Consider the following 15,485-nt stretch of genomic DNA (forward strand, 5'->3'; position numbering starts at 1 on the left):
CAATCAAACAATTTAAGTGTGCAAAAATATTCACAGTTGCTTTACTTGTGATAATAAAAAATAGAAACAACTTATAAGCCCAATGACTGCAACATGGTTAAATAAATTACATGTTAATGTAATAAAATATTTTGGCACCATAAAAAATAAACATGAAGATACAAGGAAATGTGGAAAGAGCTATTTGTACTGATGCAAAGTGATACCAATAGAATCAAACTCATATACACAGTGACTACAACTATATAGAAAAGAATAAGAAAGAGGAAGGAAGAAGGGTGGGAGGAAAGAAGTAGGAAGGAAAGAAGGAAGGAAAAAAGGAAGGAAGGAAAGAAGGAAGGAAGGAAGATGGAAGGAAGGAGGGAAGGAAGGAGAGGAAGTAGAAGAAAGAAATAAGGAGAAGGAGAGGAAGGGAAGAGAAGCCAAAGGGGAAAAATTTTAGCAGGACTTCAGTTGGATTTAGAAAGGTAAATAGAGCAAGTATGTTTATTGTTTTTCATTTGTTGGGGGAGAGGGGATGGGGTTGATTTTACTTGTTAATTAAATACTAGGAATTTTATACAAAATTTTCCTCTTTATTGTGTACATTTATTTGAGTATTTTGTTAATGGTTTTAAAGTTTATCATTTTTTTAAAAAATTAATGGCAGAATGAGGCAAAAAAGAGATATACATGATGAGAGGGTTCTTGCTCTGCCATGCCTGTCATGTCATTTTTCCTCTTCTGTAACTTTTCCATGTTCTTCTCTATAACATAATGTAGTTCATCTTCCACAAAGTACAGTATAACATCTTTGTGACAAATATGGAATTCATTCATTCTGTTGGGTAAGCGTTAAATTCCCAGGTGAGGACAGGTAGCTACTTTCCTCTCAAGAGTTATATGAGTGAGAGGCATCAAGGATACTTACATGCTGCTAAAGCATCATCAGTATACTGGAAAAGTGATGTGGACCGGGTGTGTCAATTCATTCTTCTCAGATCTAGTTCAACCTCTGCATCATTCAAATATGGCCAAGAGAATTTGATTTGCCTAAGGTCAAATAGTTGGAGTTTTTCTTTGTTTGCTGTTCAATCCAACAAACATTTACTAACCTCCTAAACAAATACCATTAGGTGTTGGACAAACAAGACAAAAATGAACCTCAGTTCCTGCCCTCAAGGAGTTATATTCTGCTTGAGAGAAGGCCAAACAAACTGTATACAGATAAGTCAAAGCAAATTAATGTTAGGTAGGAGAGGACATTTTCAACAAGGGTGATCAAGAAATGTTTCACATAGAAAGTTGTAGCTATACTGAGCCTTGAAAAAAAAAATGATCCTTGAGCTTCTATGAGGTGGAGATGAAGAGAGAATACATTCCAAATATTCTATTCAGGGGCAGCTAGGTGGCGCAGTGGATAGAGCACCGGCCCTGGATTCAGGAAGACCTGAGTTCAAATCTGTCCTCAGACACATAACACTTACTAGCTGTGTGACCCTGGGCAAGTCACTTAACCCCATTGCCTAACCAAAACAATATATATATATATTCTATTCAGACCAGGAAAAAGCAGAGGCAAGAGGTGGAAGGTCAATGTAAAGGAGCAAGAATAGATTAGTTTTGGCTAGAATGTGGGTACTGGCAAGTAACATGAAATAAGTCTAGAAAGGTAGGAGAGAGCCAGATTGTTATGGGCTTTAAATGTTGTTATTCCATCTAAATCAGTTTAATTCAACAAACATTTATTAACCACTTTCTAATTACATATTTTATTGGCAATTCATGCTTCTTCATACTTTCTAACCCTAATGAGTCCCTTGCCTTGTTTTCTCTGCTCTTCTCCCTTTTCATTTATTCATTCAAGAAACTCACTTAACTCTCTTAGTTTCCCAGTTAACTGTATATGACCGATTAACGAGTTCAAATTAGCATTTCTAGTTTTCTCTGTCCGCTTCACTTAGAATTTTCTTTTGTTGTTCCATCCCTGTGATTTCATTAGTATATGCAACTTCTGGTAATAAAAATCCTTCTACCAGTGGAGACAAGAAACTCTTCTGCAACTTGAAGTTTAGAGAGGGTCAGTAACTTGGATCATGGGTCAGGAGTGTCAGAGGTGAGGCTTGAACCCAGGTCTTCCTGATTCTGAAGCTAGCTCTCTACTTCAATATACTACCTCTGTAGAAACTTTAAATATATCTAAAATGCAATTTGACATCTTTCTTCATACAAAGTGTAAGTGAGGAGTCAAAGACAACACCAAGGTTCTAAACCTGGGTGACTGGAAGGATGATGATGTTATTAACAGTAATAGGAAAATCAAAAAGAGAAGACAATTTGGGGGGGAAATAATGAGTTATGTTTTGGATATTTTTAGTCTGAGATGCCTTTGGGACATCCAATCCAATATGTCCAAAAGTCAGTTGGTGATCCAGGACTCCAGCTCAGGAGAAAGGTTAATTGAATCCATGGAAGCTGACTAGAGCACCAAGTTAGATAGTATGGAGGAAAAAGAGAAGAGGGTCTTAGCAGTGCAAGGATCTTAAGACAACTCCAAAAGGCTCATGATGGAAAATGCTACCCACATCCAGAAAAATAACTATGGAGTCTGAATGCATATTGAAGCATACTATTTGCTCTCTCTTTTTTTGGTTTCTTCTTTCTCCTGGTTCCTCCCATTGGTTCTAATTCTTCTTTACAACATTACTAATGTGAAAATATGTTTAATATGAATGTATATGTCAAGCCTAGAGCAGATTGTGTGGCATCTTGGAGTGGGGGAGGGGAGGGAAGGGGAGAAAATTTAGAATTCAAAATCTTATGGAAGTGAATGGTGAAAACTAAAAATCAATTAATTAATATTTTAAAAAGAAAAAGAGAAGAGGGCCCAGGATAACCACTTGGGAGTTACCAATAGATAATGGGCATAACCTAAAAAGATAGGTCTGCTAGGGAGAAAAACTTTTTTAAAAAAGAATTAAGACAAATAAAAATCAAACAGTCTTAAGAAAGCCAGATTGCAATGGTTGCTAAGTGAGTGAATGATGAGAAAGGAGAGGCAAAGATTACATAACACTCCACCTAGAATTTTGAAAGTGAAGAGGAGAGAAAGGGGATGATAGTTTAAGTGGTAGCAAGGTCAGAAGAAGGTGATTACTTTGTTTTATTGTTGTCACCTTGTTTTTAGGAGAGGGAAGAACTGAACGGGTTTGTGAGATGATGAGAAAAAGCCAGTAGAGAGAGGGGAGGGAGGAGTATGGATTGCCGGCATAGGTTAGCCTTGATAATTATAAGAATTACTTTGAGGTGGAAGGGGAATAACAGAGGATATGCAATAGATATGAGCAGTTTAGAGGAGTAGGGAAAAGAACTTGAAGGATTTGACATCAGATGACCTCCATCTTCTCAGTAAAGAAGTAAAGAGGTTCATCTGCCAAGAGTGAGAGGTAAGATATTGAGTTGGAAGCCTGAGACTCAAAGAGAAGTCTTGTGTCAACTATGGTAAGGAGCATGCTAGAGAATCAATAAGGTGAATAAGGATTTTTGTGTATCTCTGAGAGCCAATTTGAAGGCAAGTGGCATAAATATTTCATGCACCAAATCATCGTGGTTTAATGAAATTCATCCTTTGAGATTAGATTTCAGTTTTGGAGATAGAAATATCATTCAGAGTAAAGTTTTGTGATTAAGGTGGATGAGCAAGCTGAAGAACATAAACATGAACTTTGACTACATAAGGTTCTGCACTCTTTCCCCTAGGTAGCTCAAAAACCACACTACCAAATAGGATCTGTCTGTGGTTCTGAATGTGTCAAAGCAGGCATGTCACTGGAGCTTGGTAGGACTACATCCTTCTAGGATTCTATCAACAATTCCCCTGCAAGTCAAGGTTTCCCCTACTTTCCATTTCCCTAATTACACCCAGAGAGGTAGCAACTATACTTATCCAGGAACTGGCCCTGGTAGCTGCATTTAGGGAGCCCATAGTTATCTTGGCCTGGCAATTCCATAGGTTAGCTGGAACTTTCCCCGAAGACTAGTGGCTCTTAGTATTTGCCATGTAATTGAAAACTGCCTTCTCAATGAACCTAGACCTTCACACATCTAGTAGCCAGTTTTTTTTTCCTTCCAGTATAGGGAAAGGGAGTGGCCAGTTCTTGGGTCCTGAGCTCTCTTTTAAAAGAAACATTCCTTGTCTATTGTGTTTTCCAGAGAATGGGATTCTCTTGTGCTGCCATTGATCTTCATATAGGCATAAAGTTGGAGAGAATAGAGAAGTTTGTATACTGGTCCTTAATAGGTCAAACTACTTGGCATCAAAAAAATAGTTTCAGAATAGCTTGCTTCTAGAATGATGGATAACTTCTGTGGTTCTGAAGGCCCACCTACAACCACTACTATAGTAAACAGCAGTTTTCAAATGCTGGTTCTGAAAAATATTCAGAAAGTGGTTTCCAAAAATATTTTGCGCAATGGGAAAATTTTTGGAATAAGTGTATAGATTTCCATTATGATTACTTTGTGAGACATTGCCAACTTGAATATGTCTTCAATGTAAAAAAATAATCAGTCACCATTTTTGGAAGTATTTTAAGAGACAGGACAATTAATAGAGAGGAAAGGAAGCAAGGAAAAGAGGAAGGAGAGAAACTTAGTTGGGAAAATACTTATTTTAATTCACTGAAATTCTTTTGAAAGGAAAAGATTGTGTAGGATAATTATTCATTTTAACTGAATTAATTATTTTTGCACATAATGAATGTTTACTTTCCTGTTTTCAAATCTTGGCACATAAATGAATAGTTTTAGCTTTTTCAGACTAGTTCAGCAACATAATGATCATGATATATCTGTTGCCCAGAGACTATAGTTCTTTTTCATACAAGTCAAGTGGCTTTAAGTAAAAAGGATACAAATCAAATAACTTTTTATGGGCTTTTATACTTAATGATGGAATAAGTATGGGCACATAAAACATGGTGTCAACAACTTAGGATTTGAATAAGAGGCAAATTAGATTCTAGCTCTTGCATTGGACAGCCATTAAGCTAAAAGCTAAACTTAATTTTTTAAAGTACTTAATAAATCTTGTCTTGGTAAGCAATTTAGACTAAAAACACATTTTGCCAATTATTGATCATGCAGACATTTTACCATATAACTTGCATCAAATAGTTTGTACATCATATACTTATCTGCTATTTGAAAATCTCAGTTCCATTTTTATACCTTAATATTTTCTCATTTTTCACATACAGAGACCAGTGGAAAGTGGGACATGTGCTAGAGAAAAGTCTGATTCAGTAGTAAAAACATGAATGCATGGACTTGGGTTATGGTTACTAAATCTTCAGAAAGGGTCAGAAAGGTAGGCACCACATATAACACTAGATATTTTTGAATGCTCCAATGTAGTAAATTTACAATCTTGCTACATGTATTCAAGTCATTCTACAATTTTTCGTAAGAAAACAAGGATAGGAGATTATGACATACGGGGGGAGATAAAATGTATTCAAATAGCTATAATAGAAAGGCAATGTATAATAAATGCTATAAGAGAAGTACAGAGACATGGGATTTAAAAGGAGGGAACAACCACATCTAATTAGAGAAATTGCAGTGTTAGAGATAAAACACTGAAATTGAAGCATGGAGATCTGGGTTCCAATACTTGTTCTGCCAGCAACTCGATGTGTGACTTTGGGAAGTTTCTTCTCTTTGACCTCAGTTTTCTTATCTGCAAAATGACAGAATTGAATTAGATGATCTTTAATTCCCTACCAGGAGTTTGACATAATTTATTGCTGCAGCCCAATGAGATTGCATGCTCATTGAGGGCATGGTCCATGTAATGTGCTACTTTTGTATCGTCACAGGGCCCAGCATAATATTTGGCACTTAGCTATTAATCGATAAATATGTTTATTGATTTAGATAAATATTGATAAATCATTGAAGAAAGAAAGTAAAGATAGAAGGAAATTAGATGATCTTAAGAAATATTCCCAAAGGAAATTTTATCTTATTTCCTCCTTCTTTTAGTAACCTTAGCACTTTTTCTTTTAGAGCTCTTTTCTTCAGTACTGTGCCATAAAATACTAAATGTTATGAAGGTCTAGAACTGTGTATATAAAATTGACACTTTTCAAAGACACTGAGATTTAAAAAAAAAAAACAACCTTACTTAAAGTACTCATAAGGAAGCCTACAAGAGTAACCAATCTGCTTCATCTGAAACTCCCTTTCTATACAGTATAGATGAGAAAAGATTGAATTCAACAGAATATTTATTGCCTACCTGCTATGTTCATGGAAGGAAGTCAGCATGCTATAATGGAGAGAAAACTGACTTTGGAATAAGGGAAACCTAGATCCAACCCCTGCCTCTGATCCATAATAGCTGTCTGGCATTTATACTGTGCTTTAATGTTTTCAAAGTGCTTTACAAATATTATCTCATTTGATCCTCACAATAACCCTGGGAGGTAGGCACTATTATTATCCCCCTTTTACAGATGAAGAATCCTAGGCAGGCAAAGACTGTCTTGCTGAGCCCATTATCACACAGCTAGTAAGTGTCTAAGATCAAATTTGTTCTATCCACTGTGCTACCTAGCTGCCAACTAACTGATGATACAATGTGATGTATGATATGTGATATGTGATACATATTTGCTGTAGGCAAGTCACTTAACCTCCCAGTGCTTCAGGTAACTCTCTAGTTCAAGGTGTACAATAGTTGTTGATCTGCATTAAGAGAACAAGTTTCTATCCAGGGGGTCCCTTTCACTGATGAAATCACAAAACTGCAGACTACACATTCTCTTTCATTTCTCTGTTGATTATCTCCAATTTATCCTGTATATTTCTTATATGTACGTAATTGTTTTCATGTTGTCTCCCCATTAGACTGTGAACCCCTTGAGAACAGGGACTTCTTTTGCCTTTCTTTGTATCCCTATCACATAGCATAGTGCCTGGCACATAGTAGGAATGCTAGGCCTTGGGGGTAGAAAGACCAAAAACATGACATGCATTCTACCCTCAAAGATCTTAAAATCTGCTAGAGTATAAGACGTATGCAACCATATTACAATGTAGGAAATACAGCTCAGAGTGGCCAGAGAGATTCAAGGAAAAAGAAATCCAATATATTGACATCAAGAACCATAGAGCAAGAAAAGCCATGTCCAATGGAGGGGTAGCATATAAACCTGATCACCAAGAGGAGATATACAAAATATTTGTTCCTTATTTCATTCCATGCCACATAGGTAACAAAATAGAAAAGAAAAAAATATGACATTGGAGTGGGAAAATATAGTTGAAAAAATTATCTTACATAAGCACTAAAGAGGATTAAGACCATATTATTTCATGTAGCACTTATCAACCATCACATTCATAAAACTCTTGAGACTCACTAATCTCCCCCAATTCTCTTTGAAGTAGGTAGATGGCAAGTCCCATTAACCTCATTTTACAAATGGAAATGATAATTTGTACCTTTCATTGTTTTCCATTGGAAACCTATATTGATGAAAGCTGAGCTGCTTACAGGTGTAGGAGACACGAGGAAATCATTCCATTGATATAAAAAGCATGATGACTAATTTTTATAAAAGAAGAAGTAGATATTTGAGTTCCTTTTATATAATGCCCATGATTATGAAAATTCTATCCTCTAAAGTTAAAGTATACAATGACACTATACTTACTCACTTAATTGTTTTAAATGATGTGACAACCTTTTTCTAACTGCTTTCAAACATTATCTTGAAATCTTATTATCATTTTAAAATAATGAAAACTTGAGCTGTAAGTCCTCCTATATTTAACATTCATTTTCCTCTGTGCTTATTTCAATAGTATAATCAAGAGTGTGAATGGACAAAAAATAAGCGTTCACATCTGACTCTTTCTCACATAAAAATGCATATCTTAAATGAATCTTTAAAAAACATCTTTTTTTTTCCTTCCAAGGACAAAATTAGAAGAAAAATTCACATGAAATCTAAAAGCTTTATTTCACCTCTTCTTGTAAGAAAAGAACAAAACCAAAGGATAAATTGACACAACTTGATATATTTCTTTTCAGGTCATAGATTTATACTGGGGCCTAGATGAAGATGAATGGGACAGTCCTGAACTCCAAAAGACTCGTATGAAGCTTTTAGAAGATTGCTTGAAAACATCTGCAGGTCCATGTTTTGTTGTGGGTATAAAAATAATGCTTTATATTTTTAAAGTACATGAATATGGTTATTTCTGATATTTGCAATACTTGGAGGTATTTCTGGGGAAAAACAACTGCTTTTGTTTTTGAAATGTCTTATTTCCTTCGATGTGTGAAGCAGGAGATATCCCTCAGGTTTCCATATGAAATGCTGTTAATTACACTTCATTATCTCTAGAGATCTTTAATCCTCATTCATATAGGTATTCCCTCCATCAGTACAGATCACTACCCATCCATGCCTTCTCATTCTATGCAGTTCTTGTCCATCTCTTCCCATAAATCCCCTATAGGCACCTACATAACCCATTAGAAGCTGTCCCTCTTGGTCTTTTAACATTCAGCAATATCTGAGCAGTAGTCCTTAACATCAAAATTTTTGAAAGACTACTAAATGGATAACTCATATTTCTTAGAAGTTTCCATATACCTTCTGATCAATAAGAATTTCAGCCTCAGATCCATACTGATCACTTTACAACTTTACCATCAGACAAAGCCATTCTTCCATCGGAAAGTCTTTGGTTATAATTGTCACACTTTTTGCAACTGAGCCACATGTTTTCTTGTTCTCAGTAGTTTAAACAACTCCAAAATAAATTAGTCAATTACTCTTTCTGCCACTAGAGACAGGTATTCTCTGGAAAAGTTCAATTGCTTCTACAATGACTTTCAGTCGGAAGTTCATTAAATGATAGAAACAGGCATTTTGGAGTGGACTATTTTTAGTTCACTTTGATCTTAAAAATGGTATGTATTTTACTTTGTATGAATTGCACTGGCATGAAGAGGGCACTTTTTAGCAGATCAGTGTCTTAAAATCACTATAATAATAATAGCTATATTACTCTTAGAAGGCAAGTTTATTTGGATTCCAAAGAGAAAATATTGTTCTTTGCTACTTTATTGTTAAATTTTTCCTTATAAGTTATCCATAGGCTAACATGTGTAGTGAATTTACTTAATAGGAAATATAAAGGAAATAGAATATCATACTAATCATAACTAAAATAATATTCACAGAAGTACATCAAAAGATACAAAAATTTTCAGATAAATATGTGTGTATATTCCTGTGTGAATACATCCATAGGTCTTTATGGGATGACAGTTAAATGATTTTTGATGGTCCAGCTAGCCTAAACTATAGTGTCCTCATACTTTGAGGCTGGGCACTGTTTCATCTTTTTCTTTGTATCCCAGATACCTGGCACAGTTCCTAGTAACTAATACATGCTTAATAAATGTTTGCTGATTGATTGAGGACAGGGAGTGAAAGGGGAAGAAGCAATATTGCATAATCTGATCAGTTGAGAGTGAATTCCTTACAAAATCTGGCAAAATGTTAAAAAAAAAACACTTAGCTGAAGAATTTCATGATTATGTAGTTCTCTGGGTATGGTTTTTAGTAAAGGCTAGTTGAAGGGTGGAATCACAATGGTGAAGTGAAGACAGCATTTTTGCTTTAGCTCCTCAACAACCTCATCCACAAAAAAATAAAATTCTGACAAAGAAAGCCAAGAAAAAGTCACAATTAGTCATTTTCCAGCCTAGGTCTGGAATTCTCTATCTTAAGAAGATAGAGAGATCTATGGACACAGGGGCAGGGACTGGCCAGGAGTGACAGTAGCAGGAGTACTGGCAGTGGAACAGTCTAGCATCCAGGAGCAGTAAGGGAACTGAACACCAGAGTAGGAAGCAGAAAGAGATTCCAGAGCTCCCGTGTGCTATCACCGGGAACAGAAACAAGTGCCCTCTGGGAACTCTGTCTCTTGCCGATTACCGAATCCTGGATCACAAGTCCAGTGCAGAGAGGAGTGGTCATGAGGAAGGAGAAGCCCTACTTGTGTAAGGAATAGAGAACACATTCCAGAAACATAGCCATGTGGCTCTGAGTCCAAGAGCAGAGTAAGGATTCAGTTTTAACCTTTAGCCCTGCACTTAAGTTTGCAATGGAATAACCCAGGATAGGAGACCAAAACTAAGGGGAAGCTCTGAAGCTTAAGAACCTTCAAGTGGGCTAAAACCCAGCAGCTGTCTTTGAAAACACAATCACACAAAAGGCGATAAATCCAAACTTGTTTAAGAACTTACAGAATGCGATGAACAAATGTCTCCCCCAGATCACACCGCTTCGAAAGCACCAAAAACTTATAGATCCTTAGACTAAGCTATAAAAGCAGCAGAAGGACATAAAAAATGAAAGCTCAATCCAGACATCCCCCTAAAAGTGTGCAGAGCCCAATATTAACATAAAGTCTAAAGTTAAGAAGTAGACCGGGAAAAATGAGCAAACAAAAAAAAAGAGCTTGACCATAAAAAGTTACTAAGGGAATCTCAGGACACAAACACACAAGAAGACAATGACTTGGAAACAACTACAAGCAAAACCTTAAAGAAAAATATAGTAAATTAAGTGTACTTGATAATATAACACCATTTGAGAATCATTTGCCTCTGTAGACAGATACTCAGCTGGTAAAAGCAAATATCAAAGTAAACATGAACAAACAGGATAAAAAAAATAAGACTACATATGCCCTTATATGAGCACCAAGTTGAACTGTTCAAACAAACTGTTTCCTAAAAATCATATGAAATGAACAAAAGGAAGGACATAAATTCTATTTCCATTTCATATAGTTAACTAGTGCAAAGCTATCATTATAATAGGAATGTAAAAAGAGCCAAGAAAGTCGACTCAACCATTTTAACATTTATCTCTTGTCAGCTGAAGAGACATAACACAAAGATAGCACCTGTTAACCTTACAAGAAAAACATTAATGGAAAATGACAGATTAGGAGTAGTATCAGCTTATAAAATAGTTAAAAGGAAAATAAAATTTTTGATAGCTTGGCATGACATCCAGCTAAACTAAATTATTCCAGTACCTTTTTAAGGTGAACTTGGAAAGAAAACAGATACAAAATGAAATCTACTTTGGCATTTTATTGTTTAATAATATATTATAATATAACATATTGTCATATAATCTCAACAGTGATTGATGATAGTGAAACAATCATACTTAGAAAGTATCACCTGAAAAAAATCACCAGATTTGGTGTCAGAAAGCCAGTCATGAACCTGCCATTTACTAGCTATGACAGCCCTTCAAATTCTTGGAAATAATTATCATGTTCCCCTGAATCTTCTCTTCTTCAAACTAAATATCATGAAATCATGTGATGGACTTTCAATGCCATCCTGGTTACCTGCCTCTAGACAGCATCCTATCAGTGATCTTCCTAAAATGTGATGCCCAGAACTTAATGTGATACTCTGCATATGGTCAGACAAGGTCAGGCTATAATGAGACAGTCACCATGCTAGTCCTGGGTATTGTTTTTTTCATCCTACCTAAGATCTTATTTTTTAGGTTTTTTTCCTGCCTTATTATTATGTTGACTCATATTGAGTTTATTGCCCATTAAGACCCCCATATATTTTTCAAATAAAAGAGATCAGCCCCATCCCCAACATTCTATTTGTGAAGTTGGTTTTATTTTTTTAATATTTAAAACCCAACTTTACATTTGCTTCTACTAAATTTCATCCTCATGAATTCAGCCCAACACTCTAGCCTGACAAGATCTGGTAAAGCAGTCATATATCATATACCTTGTAGCTTTATGTTATCTGCCAATTTCATAAGCATAATGTCTATGCTTTTAACCAAGACACTGATAAAAAAAACTGCACAAGATCAAGCACGGATCCCCAGTATTCCATACTTGAGGTATCCCTCAAAGTTGATATCAAAGCATTAAGGACTAATCTTTGGGTTTAGCCATTAAACTAGTTCCAAATGTACCTAACTGTATTATTATCTATAATATACTTATCCATCTTGTCCATAAGATTAGATTGTCCATATTCACAAGCATAGCATGAAAGACTCTGTAAAATGCTGAAAACTAAGTAATCTATATCTACACTATTCCATTAATCTAACAGTCTTGTAACATGTCAGAAAAAAATATATGTCCTGTCCTACATCCATTAACTATTCTTTTAATAACATATTTGAGAATTTTAATAGGAATATAAGTCAAGTTCACTGGAACACAGTTTGCGGTCTACATTCCCTTCTCTGGTTTTGAAAATCAGCAAATTTGCCCTTTGGTAATAGAACAACCATACTGACCTACGTACTATTCCTCATGCATTACACTCCATCTTGCATCCCTATGCCTTTATACTGACTATCTCCCTTGACTGAAATGATTTCTCTCCTGACCTCCACCTCTCATAATTCCTGCTTTCCTTCAAAACTCAGCTCAAGTCCAACCTTATATATGATGTCTTTCCTGATCCCTCTAATTCTCCCTTCCAAAACTACCTTGTATTCATTTTACATGTGTGGCAACACTTTTGGGTTCTCTTCCCAAGCTACTCTCAGACTAGTAAGTCAGATATTCAGAGTGAAAATAGCTACTTCACCCTTTGGGGTTCTAGAGTTAACCCTGAGAGGCTGAAGGATTTTTCTAATATGATAATAAAAATCCATCTGGTATGTTCCCCCCAATATCAGTCACCAGCTAACACCCCCAATATCAATTGACCAGTCAATCTTTCCTCAATATCAGTTAATTAACAGACATCAATTAGCATTTACAAAAGGATATTTACTGAGAAGATATAACAAGAATCCACGTATAAAAAAAAAAACCTACCTAACTGAGAGTACGCTGTCTTCTACCACCTCAGTCTCTGCAAAATGGACTCAAACTAAACATGTTTGCTACTAAATATTCCCTCCACCAAGTTGACTTCTTGGTAGGGGTAAGGGATTGCAAAGCATATGGACAAGTTGCCCCCTTGCTTGCAATATACAATGTCTTCGCTGCTAGAATGATTCACAGAGTGAAGATTGAGGCATAGATGGGAGAGGGGAGAACAGAGGGAGAGGGGTATGACCAATGAAGGAATTGTTCTGCCTAACCTTACATGTTTGTAAGGGGTTTTGTTTTCCTTGCTTTCTCATTGGAGGTATATGGGAATAAGAAGGGGATAATGTGGTCCTGAAAATAAAATAAAATAAAATTGCATATTTTTAAAATAGCCAATAAAAGTTCAGCAAATGTCCCCATAAATATGTGTATTTATACGGGGATCCTTGGAAAGGTAAATTCTTAAACCTAAAATAATAATCATTAGTAGCAGAAGTTTAGCTATCAAGGATAGGCTGATAGAGAAATGTTTTGCAGTAAATTGATATTTTGGCGCTCATCAAATTATATCATGGATATAATTATAAGTAATAACCTACAGGGACTGCCTTTTGCCTTTATTTGTATACCCAGTTCTTAGTTCAGTGTCTGGCATATAGTATGTGCTTAATAACTGTTTATTGACCGACTGGCTCTTCAGCATATAGCCAAAGGCCCAGCCATCTTCCTATCATACCTTTTACTTCAACCAGTATATTTATATACTTCAGTGGACACATTGTACATCAAGGTATTGTATTTATCTCAGGGTGTCTCCAATACTCATTCACCAAAAATCACAATCAACAAAAAAATCATGCACCAACTCTCCCTCCACTTTAGTCTTGGCTTGTAGCCTTTTTAAGTTAAATAATTTACTGACATTTTCATCCTCGTTGAAGGTGTCTGACAACATTGCTGAAAACATCATGCTAAAAAAAGCATGGAAGCAAGCACACAGCTTTGCTTCACCCCCACTAGTGACTGAGAAAGCACAAGAGCATCATCCATTATCCAGAACTCATGCAAGTATGCCGTCATGAAACTATGTGCACTCACTGCAGCTTCTGAGGCTGAGATGCAAGAAAATATGGGTCGATTCTTCGCTAATTATGCTAATTTTGGCCTAACAATGAACACCAACAAAACAGAGATTTTCTACCAGCCAGCACCACATCATCCATACATAGAACCACTGGTTAAAGCAAATGGAGAAATATTAAATGCAGTGGATAAGTTTGCTTATCTTGGCAGTATACATTCTGGGTATATCCACATAGATGATGAGGTTGATGCATGCATTGCCAGAGCTAGCTTAGTATTTCAGAGTCTCTGAAGTGTGGGAGGAAAGAGGTATTAGACTGCCTATCAAACTGAATGTCTATGAAGTCGTTGTGCTGATCTCCTTGTTATATGCCTGTGAAACCTGAACAGTATACCAGCGCTATGCTAGGAAACTAAATCGCTTCCATTTGAATTCTCTTAGGAAGATTCTGAAGATCACCTGGCATGATAAGTTACCAAACACTGTGGTCTTTTCTTGAGCTAAACTGCCCGGCATTCAAGCTGTATTGCAGAGGGCACAAGTCTGATGGGCTGGCCATATTGTTTTAATGCCAGACATACATTTGCCTTAAAGACTATTTTATGGAGAAGGCAAGCATTCATGCGGAGATCAGAAGAAGTGACACAAGGATATTCTCAAGGTCTCTCTGAGACTTTGGAATCGATTGTGTCATGTGGTAGGCACTGGCAAAGGACTGCCCAGCATGGCATACCTGCATCAAAGAAGGCATTGTGCTCTTTGAGCGAAGCAGAATTGTGGTATCTCAAAAGAAACATGAGATGGATAAATTTAGAGACAGCTCTACTCCAAATGTTCATGTGGACTATTTGTGGTAGTCCCAACTACGGTAGAGACTTCCAAGCTCGTATTAGTCTGGTCAGCCACAGTCAGACACACTATACCTTGACTCCAACATAGTGATATCATTTTGGTCCTCTTATAGAACAAAGGATGACAACTAACCAACCTGAAAGCAAGAAAGAATAATACAAAAGAGACAAAAATAGCAGCCCTATGTGTTCACAAATACATGACAACAGGGAGAAGAGGAACTTATCTGTTACAATAACAGCATTTCTTCTTATTCCTTACTTGACAGCTCCCAGGGAAAAGGGAGAGATTTCATAGTTCATGCCCTTTGTATTCACAGTCACTTCCAACTCAACAACCAATGAAAAGATGTTTCATCATAACATAGTAGAATGGAGACCACTCCATACTGTACAAGAATAATTGAAGGAAAGTGGAGGCTGTTTAACCATTTAGGGGGTTGGGATGCTCTTCGAGCATTACTGTTAAGGTCTGGGTTGGATCAGATCCTTTAAAGCAGTGGTTTTTAATATTTTTTTCTTTCCTGGTAGTCTGGTGAAGGATATGAACCTCTTCTCAGAATAATATTTTAAATACATAAAATAAATAAATTAAAATGTGTCAAATAAAATACATAGGATTACAAAGGAAACAAATTATTTTTCCCATAACGTTA

At 36.1% G+C, this 15,485-nt stretch overlaps 1 protein-coding gene across 1 annotated transcript in view; it reads left to right on the forward strand.

The window, feature by feature from the left end:
- NWD2 (NACHT and WD repeat domain containing 2) overlaps positions 1-15,485 on the forward strand; it is a 177,918-nt gene that overhangs the window by 86,047 nt on the left and 76,386 nt on the right. Inside the window, exon 3 of the mRNA XM_027836697.1 lies at positions 8,081-8,197. Within this exon, the coding sequence (XP_027692498.1) occupies positions 8,081-8,197 (117 nt within the window). The remainder of the gene's footprint in view (positions 1-8,080; positions 8,198-15,485) is intronic.

Source organism: Vombatus ursinus, unplaced genomic scaffold, assembly GCF_900497805.2.
Source record: "Vombatus ursinus unplaced genomic scaffold, bare-nosed wombat genome assembly UNPS02014818.1, whole genome shotgun sequence".
Taxonomy (NCBI): Eukaryota; Metazoa; Chordata; class Mammalia; order Diprotodontia; family Vombatidae; genus Vombatus; species Vombatus ursinus.